This window comes from Lampris incognitus, chromosome 9, assembly GCF_029633865.1.
Source record: "Lampris incognitus isolate fLamInc1 chromosome 9, fLamInc1.hap2, whole genome shotgun sequence".
NCBI lineage: Eukaryota > Metazoa > Chordata > Actinopteri > Lampriformes > Lampridae > Lampris > Lampris incognitus.
The window spans coordinates 42,734,832-42,748,690 of record NC_079219.1 but is presented as its reverse complement, the minus strand read 5'-3'; the positions used below and the strand labels follow the sequence as shown (position 1 = coordinate 42,748,690).

The following is a 13,859-nucleotide window of genomic DNA, read 5'->3' as shown; positions in this document are numbered from 1 at the left end:
CTGGGTATATTGGCAGAAGGATGCTGAATATGGAGCTGCCAGTAAAGAGGAAAAGAGGAAGGCCAAAGAGGAGGTTTATGGATGTGGTGAGGGAAGACATGCAGGTGGCTGGTGTGACAGAGGAAGACGCAGAAGACAGGAAGAGATGGAAATGGAAACGGCCTGTCACAGTTATTATGTAATTGACTGACTGCGAGTATTTGAGCTGACCACACTCATTTTAGCATAATCAGAGTTCATAATCAACTGTTAGCATCAAAATTTGAAGGAAAATTAAGCATTCTGAGGCATGAACCAATGGGTCCTTTCATTTACAGTGGAGAGTCTCTCCTATACAGGTAAAGTAGTGAGCTGGACAGCTCTTGGGAAAGTTATGCTGCAGATCATTTAAAGACAGTGCTTTGCTGATTAGTTTGTTTAAACTCAATTTGAAATTGTTGTACAATGCAATAGGACCAAATAGCCAGTCTGTCACGTAATATTTGCTGCATCATTATTTATTCGACAAAAGCGTTTCCATTAGGGGTGGGTGGGTCGATCCAAATATCGATACTATCGATACCACCTGGGTACAGATACCAGATCGATTCTAGCGCGATGGGATTGATGCCAGTTTCAGTTTCTCTCTTATAAGTCACTCATTTCAACTGTCTGTGCAAACAACGTTCTATTGTCGTGAACACATACACGCACTTTGCTTCTCCTCCACTGCTGTTGTTGTGTCATCACACAAACATACACGTCGTGCGCACCGCACGCGGAGCGGCACGCACCCTGACTACTGGTGCCAATCCGACACATGCAGTGATGGCAGAGAAAAAAAGGAGCATTGTATGGAGTTACTTTACACATGTAAATGAAAACCTTGTGATTTGCATTGTGTGTAGGAAGGCTGTTCACTACTGTGGCAACACCACCAATTTATATAAACGTGAAAAACCACGAGAAAGAGAACGCAGAGCTTCAAAAGAAATGAAGGGAGGAGGAGGGGAAATCTCACAGACAGACAGACAGACCCCCAGGCCCAGAGATAGAGTTCACTGGCAGAGTCCTTTCAGAGAGGCAAGGAGTATCCAGGTAGCCTATGTAGTGAAATTAATATTTAATATGGACCTAGTGTTCCTCTGCTCCTCGCTCTACCCCCCACAATGCAGGGCACAGTCAACTGGTTGAGATCTAAATGGGTTTTACTGCATGTTTGATAAGCAAACTTTCACACCCCTCACCCTCTCTGGCCACAACACACAACCAACTGCACTCCCTGCCAGCCACTCAGCCCTCCCCACCAAACCCCACCCGCACTCAGGATCTTTGTTGAGGATGTTCACCAACTCCTCCAGAGATAGAAGACCAGGAAGGCACCAGGCCACGATTGCATGTCACCATCCTGTCTTAAAGTCTGTGCTGACCAGCTAGCCCCCATTTTCACATTGATCTTCAACAGATCACCGGAGCTGTGTGAAGTCCCCTCCTAGTTCAAGAGCTCCACTATCATCCTGGTCCCCAAGAAGCCTCATATTACAGCATTAATGACTACAGGCCCATTGCCCTAACATCTGTGGTCATGAAATCCTTCAGAGTGGTGTTGGCCCACCTGAAGGAGATCACAGGCCCCCTGCTCGACCCCCAGCAGTCTGCTTACTGAGCAAACAGGTCAGTGAAGGATGAAGTGACAGTGCAATCCTATGTTGACTGCATTGCAGTCAACATGGGATTGCACTACATTTTCAAACAACTCGACTCCCCAGGGACACAAGCAAAGATCCTGTTTCTCTGTTCAAAGTGCAGTCGGATAATTGCTTGCTCAGTTCAGCGTTCAACACCATCGTCCCAGATATCCTCCACTCCAAACTCACCCAGCTCACTGTACCAGTTCCCATCTGCCAGTGGATTAAAAACTTCCTGACAGACAGGAGGTGGCTGGGGAAAATCACATCCAGCACACAGATAATCAACACTGGCACCCCCCAGGGATATGTGCGCTTCCTTCTACTCTTCTCCCTCTACACAAATGACTGCACCTCAGGTGACCCGTCTGTTAAACCCCTGACGTTTGTAGATGACACAACCATCATTGGCCTTATCCGAGATGTTGATGAGTCTGCATATAGATGGGAGGCTGAACAGCTGACCTTCTGCTATGGCCGTAACAACCTGGAGCTGAACATGCTCAAAACAGTGGAGATGACAGTGGACTTCAGGAGGAGTCCCCAACACTGCCCCCCTCCACACCATACTAAACAGCACGGTGTTTGCGGTGAAAACCTACAGATTTCTGGGTTCCACAATCTCCCAGGACCTAAGGTGGGCATCCAACATAGACACAATCATCAAAAAGAACCAGCAGAGTCAAAGCATCTTTATTGTCCCTTACAGGGAAATTAGTTTGCAACCAGTATATATAAAAGTCTCACACAAAACAAAACATGCAACACCCAGGCAGAACTGACACCTCACTGATGGACAATAGGGCACAGTGGGCAAGGTGAACCAAAGGAGTTCAAATATACAGACCATGGAAACAAGCGATCTGCAGACAACCGATGAATACTATCTACCATTTAACAATTGAATAGCAGTGGGGACAAAGGAAGCCTTGTATCTCTTAGTCCTAATACAGGGCATCCTCAACCAATGACCTGAGGGTAACGGCTCAAACTCTGGCCGAAGGGGGTGACCTTGGCACTCCAGAAGGGAAGTAGCCTTTCTGAACACCTTCTTATTATAAAGGTCAGGAAGCTGGGCTTGACTTCTCTGTGAAATCTTACTAGCCCATTTGATGAGTCTATCAAGCCTTTTTTTATTGGTCAGAGTCAAATTACCAAACCAAGCAACAATAAAATACATTAAACTGTTTCAATAAAACTTCTATAAAAGACAGTCATCATCTGGGAGGAGACATTAAATGTACACATTTTCCTCAGGGAAAAAAGTCTTTGTTGGACCTTCTTTGATGTGGAAGCAACATGAGTTTCAAAGCACAATTTGATGTGGAGAACAACCCCCAGATATTTGTAGCTGTCCACAAGCTCAATGTCAGCACCTTTAATGCTGGTTGGTAAAGGACTAGGAGGAGTCTTTCTAAAGCTGATCATCATGTCATCATCATTTAGTTTTAGACACATTAAGTGGAGAAAGGACTCATCATGAGATCCTGTCCAGGATATTCATGGACAGGATCTCCAGGTGCAACCAAGGTGAAGAGTGTGTCCATTTTGGGAACCTCAGAATTGCATCTCTGCTTTTCGCAGATGATGTGGTTTTGTTGGCTTCATCAGAACGCGACCTCCGGCGCACACTGGGGCGGTTTGCAGCTGAGTGTGAAATGGCTGGGATGAGAGCCAGCACCTCCAAGTCTGAGGAACTGAGATGGAAGGGAAAGCTCTCAATTTACCAGACAATCTTTGTTCCAATCCTCACCTATGGTCATGGTCATGAGCTTTGGGTAGTGACTGAAAGGGTGAGATCGCAGATACAAGCGGCTGAAATGAGTTTCCTCCGTAGGATGTCTGGGCTGAGCCTTAGAGATAGGGTGAGGAGCTTGGACATCCGGAGGGAGCTTGGAGTAGAGCCGCTGCTCCTTTGCATTGAAAGGAGCCAGTTGAGATGGTTCGGGCATCTGATTAGGATGCCTCCTGGGCGCCTTCCTTTGGAGGTTTACCGGGCATGGCCAACTGGGAGGAGACCCCGGGGTAGACCCAGAACTCGCTGGAGGGACTACATGTCCAATCTGGCCTGGGAACGCCTTGGGATTCCCCAGGAGGAGCTGGAGGGCGTTGCTGGGGAGAGGGACGTCTGGAGTGTCCTACTTAGCTTGCTGCCACCACGACCCAACCCCAGAAAAGCGGTTGAAGATGAGATGAGATGAGGACTCATCACACCAAGACACAAAGTCATCGACCACAGGTCCATGTTGTTCCTCCTCCCCTTCAAGAAGACTTACAATCACTGAATCATAAGCAAATGTAAATATGTGTCTATTGGTATGGTTGCTATTGCGACAGTCATTAGTGTACAAGATGTAGCGTAACGGGGAGAGGCAACGCCCTGAGGGGAACCGGTTGAAGAGTACAGCTGATTGGAAAAGGAGCCATTAACCCTCACACACTGAGACCTATCAGTCAAGAAGTCCAATATCCAGCCAACTAGATTAAGATCCAGTTTGAAAAGATGAATTAGCTTTCCTGCTAACAGATGTGGCTGGATCGTGTTAAAGGCTGAGGAGAAATCGAAACAACAGCCTGGCATGAGCATTTGTCCCCTCAAGATGGCGGTACAGAAAATTCATAAGTGTTATCATGGCATCTTGTACACCCCTATCGGGGCTGTATGCAAATTGCAGTGGATCAAGGAATTTCTCCACCTGCGATAAAACCCCGTTTTTAATGAGCTTCTCAAATATCTTCATGATTAGAGACATCAGCGCTACTGGCCTATAGTCATTTAATGTCACAGGGGTTTTAGTCTTGGCAACTGGTACAACTGTGGAATGTTTCCATAATTTAGGGACCCTCTGTTGCCGAAGGGATCGTGTGAAAATGGTGTGAAAGATTCCACACAACTGTTCAGCACAGGTTTTAAGAACCTGGCCACAGATCTTATCAGATCCAGGGCTTTAGATAGCCTTGGTGATTTGAAGCGTTTTTCCACACTTTTTATATTAACAGTAAAAGCTGGTGGAGCTCTAGTGCTGTTCTTTAATGCATTCAATTGATCTTGAAGTCATGATTATCAAATCTTAAGTAAAATTTGTTTAACTCATCAGCCAACTGTTTATCTGAATTAAAAGCAGCCACAGCAATGTTCCTGTTGCCTTTGTCTTTACACCCAGTCATAGATTTCAGACAGTTCCAGGCTACCCTTAAATTGTTACTGCTCAGCTCAGCTTCTATTTTATCTCTGTACCTGAGTTTAGCCTTTTTGATTTCTGACCTGATCTCCTTTTTAGTTTCCTTAACTACAACACCACTGCCCTCTTTAAAAGCATTTTCCTTTTATGAATCAGACCCTTAAGGGCTGATGAAGCCCATGGTTTGTTGTTAGGGAAAATCTTGACAGCCTTGGTCGGAATCACATTGTCTGTTAAGCCCACTGAGGCAAATTTGTAATTTGTGATATTAGGCAATACAAATAAAATTGAATTGACTTGTACAAAAAGGAAATACAGCTACACAAACGTCCATTAGCTCATCAATATTGTCTTGAGGATTCAGGAAACACCGACCAGTCTGTACAGTCGAAGCACTCCTGCAGGGTGAGAGAGGAGTCAGCATTCCTGACCTTCACCTGCCTTATGTGCACTTTCTCTCTCCTCAACACAGTCTTATAGACAGGCACAGTCTTATAAACAAGATCCAAGGGCGCGGCCTACCTTCAACTTGTACGCTCCCTTTATGGAGCCATAACAGAGGTCCAGAGTTTTATTATGATGTGTAGGACAGCTGACATATTGACAAAAGCTGTTGAATGTTTTCTTCAAGTTACAGTGGTTAAAGTCTCCCAGTACAATATTGGGGGCATCCAGAGAGAATTGACTATACCACTTTGAAGATGGTTTCTACCGCAACTTCCACGTTGGCCTTGGGATGAATGTACACAACGGAGACAAACACCTGGGCGAATTCCCTCGGGAGATAAAAGGGTCTTACCGACAAAGACAAGAGCTCAATATGTACTTTCTCCACCAGCTCAAGGAGTTCAACCTGCCTAAGGAACTGTTGATTCAGTTGTAAACATCCATCACTGTCTGGTTTGGTTCGGCCACGAAACAGGACAGGGACAGACTAGAACGGACAGTTAAGTCTGCAGAGAAAATCATTGGTGCCAACTTAACCTCCATTCAGGACTGATACATCTCCAGAGTCAGGAAACAGGCAGGCAACATCACTGCAGACCCATCACACCCTGGACGCAACCTGTTCCAACTCCTCCCCTCTGGTAGGCGCTACAGAGCACTGTACCCCAAAACAACCAGATATAAAACCAGTTTCTTTCTGCGGGCTGTCATTCAAAGGAACACTTAACACTGTCAAATAAAATAAACCACTTTGTATATACTGTACTGCACCACTGCACTTTATCACCTCTTATTTCACCTGTATATAGTCAATCCTTGTGTATATATCTGAAGATTGCTGTGTTGTTATTCTATGTTAAATACACTGAGAGAGCCACGAAACCAGAGTCACATTCCATGTATATGTGCAAACCTACATGGCCAATAAAGATGATTCTAATTGCAGTATTTGAGTTTGCAAAAAGAAAAAAAAAACATTTCACTGCTCACTATACTTGTAGGTGAAGTTTGTGACAAATCTTTGAATCTTGAATCTTTTTGATGTTTCATTTTTCATTCATTTTGACATTTTGGGGAGAGAGCATTGCCTACTTTGTGCTAAGATTCTAACAGGAGTTGACAGAGAAACTCGACCTACTTAGAAGCACTTTAAGTTTTATTTGGAGTTTTTTCATTTAGCAGTGTTTCCTCTTGGGACATGTCAGATAACAACCATAGTGTTGCGGTGACTGTAGTTGGTAGCAAATTGTCTTGAAGGCCCATCTTGGTGCTTGTGAGACTTAACGTTTCAATGGTCACCACAGGGCTTCAGCGCATATATATACCTGTTGCGAGTAACTGTGTGAAGCTCAGGGCTGAGTTAGTTAGCTAGGTGGGTAGCTAGTAGATAAACCTGAGTTGCGATCACCTTTATGCCTCACTTTTTCTGTGCTGGAGGGTCAGAATTGTGTGTTCCATGTGGTTTCTATTTCAGAATTGTATAATGCTCCATCAAAGGAGTTGTTAGTTGATGATAATGATACTTTGCATTGTACTTTTTAATACAATATTATATACAATGGCAAAAATACCATGACAAAATAAAAAGAGAACAAGGTATAAAAATCATTAAAACTATATAAAATTTGAACAAACAGACTACATAAGGACATTTAAAAGAGGCCTTGTGAGGGGTGTCCGGGTAGCGTAGTGGTCTATTCCGTTGCCTACCAACACGGGGCTCGCCGGTTCGAATCCCTGTGTTACCCCTGGCTGGGTCGGGCGTCCCTACAGACAAAATTGGCCGTGTCTGCGGGTGGGAAGCCGGATGTGTGTATGTGTCCTGGTCGCTGCACTACTGCCTTCTCTGGCCGGTCGGGGCGCCTGTTCGGGGGGGTTGGGGAACTGGGGGGAACAGCGTGATCCTCCCATGCGCTACATTCCCCTGGTGACACACCTCACTATTAGGTGGAAAGAAGTGGCTGGCGACTCCACATGTATCGGGGGAAGCATGTGGTAGTCTGCAACCCTCCCCGGATTGGCAGAGGGGGTGGAGCAGAGACCGGGATGGCTCGGAAGAGTGGGGTAGTTGGCTGAATACAACTGAGGGGGAAATGGGGAGGGGGGGCGGAATAAAAAAAAAAAATGGGGCCTTGTAAAAACTGTTTTTTAAAAGATATTCAAAAGTGCTTGCAGAGCTGACTGACCTAAGCTCTTCAGGTACACTGTTTCAAAGCCTAGGGCAAGAGTGGGCAATCTTATCCAGAAAGGGCTGGTGTGGGTGCAGGCAAGCAGTAACACCTAAATCTACCAATCAAGGTCCTTAGAAAGACTGTACTGGTTAGTGAGTGGACTAAGGTGTTATTGCTTGGATGGAAATAAAGCCTGCACCCACACTGGCCCTTTTTAAATAAGATTGCCCATCCCTAGCCTTAGGGCTCTGACTGTAAAAGTGTGATTGCCCTTATCAATTGACCTAGGAACAGCCAAACAAATAACGTAGCTATTACAGTTGTACAGTCTGTGTTGATAATTACTGTACCTACAATCACAAATACTAATCACGGTAGTTATCGCAAGATTGATTAAACTTTTCTTACAAAGTAGCAATTAGCCTTGTAGTCAAGACCACCGGAGGCAAAACCAAGTTTAGACAAGGTCTTTAGAGTAAAGATCCAAGATTCAAGAGTCTTTATATGCTACGTCTCATTATACAAGTACAAGAGAGTAAAATTCTTGTGTTTCGGCTCCTCAACACTGCAGCAACAATAGCAATAAATAACAACTTTAGGGGGGCAAATCCAAGTCCAGTTCGAAACTGAAGCTTATCAGGTCCAAATCAAGTCTGAGACTATGAGGTGAGGAGTCCAACTCAAGACCGATGGAACCAAAACATGTGTAAAGACACATGAGAATAATGCAAGTCCAATTAAACACTATGACTGCAACTTTAGTAATCTGCTGACAAAGAAATATTTCAGATTCCAAAAAATAAATGAAAATGAATGTAAGTCTTGTACTTACTGGTCGTGAAAAATAATAAATGAAACTGGAGTCAAATTCCATGTTTGTGTAAACCTAAATGGCCAATAAACATGATTCTGATTCTGGCCTGGCGGCCTGTCCAGGGTGTCCCCCCGCCTGCTGCCCAATGATTGATGGGATAGGCTCCAGCGTCCCCGCGACCCTGAGAGCAGGATAGGCGGTTTGGATAATGGATGGATGGATGGATATTCTTAATATATGGTCACAAGAAAGTACATCTCTGCAAATGCATTTCTCAAGTTTCTTTTGGCTGTGTGTGAGCATACATGTGTGAAATCACACTGTCTTGATATTATGATAGAGGCTGGTGGCTAATCCTCATAAAACTAACTATTAGACCAAATCTGTCCCCGTCTCTGGAAATTGGAAGTTTCAAAGTGTAAAAACAGGTGCACTTAAACAGTTTTTGCTTTGGAGGGGGGCTATGGTGAGGGAGATCCACCCAGTCATTCAACCATACAACAAAAAATGTTTAAGCAATCTTCATTAAACACCTCTGAGGCTGCTGTCTCACACCACTAAAGATTCTACCTTTAAAGAAGCTTGACTACACTGGTAGTGGTTGAAGTGAGTTACCCCCTTCAATGTGAAGCGCTTTGGGTATCTAGAAAAGCGCTATATAAATATAATCCATCCATCCATTATATATAAAAATGTATATGAATACAATCCATCCATCCATCCATTATTCAAGGCGCTTATCCTTACTCAGGGTCGTGGGGATGCTGGAGACTATCCCAGCAATCATTAGGCGGCAGGCGGGGAGACACCCTGGACAAGCTGCCAAGCCATCACAGAGCCGACACACACTATGACAACCCTGGGGTCAGCCCGGCTTCAGCACCATGGCCAGCGACCCAGCGCAGCCCAGAAACGCACCTGGCCCCAATCGCAAGAGGGAAATTGAGCAACACCTGGCCCCAATCGGGGGCTGATGAGGAACCCCAAGATAAAAGGGAGCCAGAGACAGCCGCCCGGGGGGGAGAGAGAAAGCTATAGTTGTGTTGGCTGCCCAGCGTAGGAGCCAACGAAGACGGGAGCCAGCCGGCTCAGACGAGGAGCAGTACTCGTGTTGAGTGTTTTTCCGTTTGTCTTGTGAATAAATGCCCACAGCGGGCTAAACCTGCCGACGGTCTCTGTTTCGTTGTTGAGTCGGGTGCTAAGATTTTCCCGTGGTTGTCAAGGTTGGTGGAGGATGCGGGCAACGTGAAACCACTACCAGCGCACCCGATTCAGTGAAGCAGACCGTGAGCATGGAGGCAGCAATGCAGTTGCTGATCCAGGCCCAAGCCAGGCAGGCTGAGGGCAGGGCCACTCTCAAGCAGATAATGGCTGTCGTCACTGGCCTCCCCCTGACCAGTTGGGCTTGGATGCCCAGCGTCCCCGAGACACCGCCTGTGAGGTCCACTAGCCCCGCGGCTGCCACGCCGCCTGTGAGGTCTGCTAGCCCCGCGGCTGCCACGGCGCCTGTGAGGTCCGCTAGCCCCCCGGCTGCCACGGCGCCTGTGAGGTCCGCTAGACCCGCGGCTGCCACGCCGCCTGTGAGGTCCGCTAGCCCCGCGGCTGCCATGCCGCCTGTGAGGTCCGCTAGCCCCGCGGCTGCCACGCCGCCTGTGAGGTCCGCTAGCCCCGCGGCTGCCACGCCGCCTGTGAGGTCCGCTAGCTCCGCGGCTGCCACGCCACCATTGAGGTCCGCTAGCCCCGTGGCTGCCACGCCGCCTTTGAGGTCCGCAAGCCCCGCGGCTACCACGCCGCCTGTGAGGCCGCCTTCAAGTTCCGCGGCTGCCAGGCCGTCGTCGAGTCCCGCGGCTGCCACGCCGCCTTCAAGCCCCGCGGCTGCCAGGCCGCCTTCAGGTCCCGCGGCCATCCCACCGCCTCTGAAGCCCTCCCGATCGGTTCCAGCCCTTGGGTCCCCCGCCGGAGATGTTCTGCCTCCGGCGTCCTGGTCGCGCGCCTGACCATTACCAGCCCTCGGGCCGCCCGCCTGAGATCCCTGACCCGGGCTTCCTTCGTGGGAGGGGGAGTTGTGACAACCCCGGGGTCAGCCCGGCTTCAGCACCATGGCCAGCGACCCAGCGCAGCCCAGAAACGCACCTGGCCCCAATCGCAAGAGGGAAATTGAGCAACACCTGGCCCCAATCGGGGGCTGATAAGGAGCCCCAGGATAAAAGGGAGCCAGAGACAGCCGCCCGGGGGGGAGAGAGAAAGCTATAGTTGTGTTGGCTTCCCAGCATAGGAGCCAACGAAGACGGGAGCCAGCCGGCTCAGACGAGGAGCAGTACTCGTGTTGAGTGTTTTTCCGTTTGTCTTGTGAATAAATGCCCACAGCGGGCTCAACCTGCCGACGGTCTCTGTGTCGTTGTTGAGTCAGGTGCTACGATTCCCCCGTGGTTGTCACAACACACACGCGCACACACATTCACAGCTAGGGACAATTTAGTATGGCTGATTCACCTGACCTACATGTCTTTGGACTGTGGGAGGAAACCCACGCAGACACGGGGAGAACATGCAAACACCACACAGAGGACGACCCGGGATGACACCCAAGATTGGATTACCCCGGGGTTCGAACCCAGGACCTTCTTACTGTGAGGCGACCGTGCTAACCACTGATTTGGTATACTATATTCATCCGTGTGGGGAAATTCTTCTCTGCATTTAACCCATCCTAGCTGTGCAGCTAGGCGCAGTGGGCAGCCACCGTGCAGCACCCAGGGACCAACTCAGTTGCCTCAGTCAGGGACACAAACAAGAGTAGTAACCCTAACATGCATGTCTTTTTGATGGTGGAGGAAACCGGAGCACCCGGAGAAAACCCACCGCAGACACAGGGAGAACATGCAAACACCACACAGAGGACGACCCGGGATGACACCCAAGATTGGATTACCCCAGGGTTCGAACTCAGGACCTTCTTGCTGTGAGGCAACAGCGCTAACCACTGGGCCACTGTGCCGCTTGTAATGTAATGTAATGATTATTAGTATTATTATTACACTACTTATAAGTGTTACGCATTTTTTTCTTTTCTGTTCTTTTTGTGATTCTCCTTCCTATCCCTTACCCGCTCCAGCAAGCTCATCTCCTGGAACTCTGGGCTGGTGTTAGCCAGGCGCTGCAGAGTGTGGGTCAGGTCATAGTCTGTAGCAAAATAGAAGCCATCTGTGTGAAGCACACTGTGGATCATTGACAGGAAGGCCTTGTTTTCCTGCATCTGAAAAGAGAAGGTTAAAACAGAAGTGAAATAATTAATTTTCAAACCACACCAATGGCCTGGGAGATACATGGGTTCAGGTTAATTCCAAATGTGTTTCAGGATTTGAATAGTCAAACAAATAAAGCATGGGTAACCAGATATTTGAGAAAAGTGTACCAGAACAATGTTTGAATGTTTCAAAATCTTCATTTGCAATGTTCAGTTGCAACTTTAGAGCTACAAGAATCGTTATGTTTCCCATTAGTTAATTGTTTAAAAAGAAATAATTTGCAAAGAACAAGCTGAAATAGCTGATAACATTTGAAATTAAAGCTGCTAGCAGCGATGAATGGGCCCTCGCACTTCAGGTGAGTTGTAGGGAGCAGCAGGCGCGGTAATGCTAGTGGAGGTTGGTTGACACTGCTCTGAATGTTCTGGATTATCGAACATTGTGTGCATGGGTTAAATATTATTGTGTGCAGTACATACTGTGTGCATACTATTGACAAGTTAGCTAACTAACTGATCCAAAACCTAGACAGTGGAAACACATCTTGGTTTACTGAGATGACTAAACTGGTAAGTACACGGAAAAAGAAAATTCTAAAGCCCCAAAAGCTGTTACTTTTTTTTTTTAATTGGTCAATCAATCTTTAATAGAGCTGATGCTGCTTAAGTCAGATTTCTACAACTTTTCCAAAAATTGTATAAAGTTACAATATTCAATAACTTTTCCAAGGCCTGGAAATCGTTAAAAGGCTAAATTGAAATGAGCTGGAAATAGGCTGTGTATGCTATTAATGGCACACTGGCTGTGATTTAGTGTAAATTATTGAGGTTATATTTTACAGTACAAGATTATTATATCTGATATTGAGCTAAAGTGTTGCGCTTTGAAATCTATTTGCAAAGTTGTAAATTAGGGTCCAGACAAAGGGGTTACTGCAACAACTTAGCCACATAAGAGTAGCTGAACACTTCTGTTCTATTTTCAAGTGTCCTCTGCTCTCCAGACACTTTGTGCAGACCAGCAAGAAACAACTTCCACATGATATCCACCCCAGACAACCCACACCAACAAGCAAAGAGTAATTATCCAAATGATCGACATTTCAACAATACTACCCCAAATGCTTACATTTACAATAACTGGTAAGATGTACATTTCCTTCAAGGTGAAAATTATGTATGTTAATGTACAGACCCCCCCCTTTTTCTCCCCAATTGTACTTGACCAATTACCCCACTCTTCCGAGCCATCCCGGTCGCTGCTCCACCCCTTCTGCTGATCCAGGGAGGGCTGTACACTTCCACATGCCCCCTCCAATGCACGTGGAGTCGCCAGCTGCTTCTTTTCACCTGACAGTGAGGAGTTTCACCAGGGGGACGTAGCACGTGGGAGGATCACGCTATTCCCCCCAGTTCCCCCTTCCCCCCGAACAGCCCCGACCGACCAGAGGAGGCGCTAGTGTAGTGGCTAGGACACACACCCACATCCGGCTTCCCACTCACAGACACACCAACGTAGCGAATTCGGGCGTCCCTAATGTAGCGAATTCGGGGGGCGACCACAGGAACTGCCGCAGCCAGGACGCGAACCCGTATCTCCCACACCGCGGGAGACATCGCTTACCGCTCGACTAAAGGGTCCGAAACATTAGCCGTCTACTTATCCATGCACGTTACACTACCCGCCTCCTTTGGGAAGCGTGTCCGCGCGCATCCCACTTCTGACACCAATGTAGCGAATTCTGACCTGTATCTCCCATGGGGGGGGGGGGGGTACCGGCCAGATACGAGGAGATACGTCCATGGGGGACATACGGGTCCGTGCGCATCCCACTTCTGACACCAATACTACCACTTTGACACCAATTCGCTACATTAGTGTCAGAAGTGGGAACTGTAGGGACACCCGACCAAGCCGGAGGCAACACGGGGATTCGAAACAGCGATCCCCGTGTCGGTAGGCATCAGAATAGACCGCCATTCCACCCGGATGCACCAACTTACAGATTTTTACTGCACATACCTCTGTTGTTAAAAGGATGAATTTCAGTTTCAGCTCTATTTACTAAAAGCATTCTTAACTCAAATAATGGTTCCAAATGGAAAGCAGGCACCCACTGCTCTCCTGGGCCTACCTGGTTGTCTGTCAGGTGTAACATAGTCTTCTTATAAGAGATTACATCAAAGTCTAGAGCCTTCCACACAGCATGGCCGAGAAGATCACCCACTTTTTTCTTCTTTGTGATAACAATCAGGTACATGCCTGAAAAAACAATGTAAATGCAAGAAGGTTAAGCATAATTCTACTCCACAAGGAATGCTGCAAACTAA

The 13,859-nt window shown here is 47.2% G+C and overlaps 1 protein-coding gene across 1 annotated transcript in view; it reads right to left on the bottom strand.

Annotated features, from left to right (window-relative positions):
• The window catches only part of sacm1lb (SAC1 like phosphatidylinositide phosphatase b), a 64,701-nt gene that overhangs the window by 27,054 nt on the left and 23,788 nt on the right, over positions 1–13,859 (bottom strand). Inside the window, exons 4-5 of the mRNA XM_056286035.1 lie at positions 13,664–13,791; positions 11,388–11,537 (exon numbers count right to left, since the gene is read on the bottom strand). Coding sequence (XP_056142010.1) covers positions 11,388–11,537; positions 13,664–13,791 — 278 coding nt within the window. The remainder of the gene's footprint in view (positions 1–11,387; positions 11,538–13,663; positions 13,792–13,859) is intronic.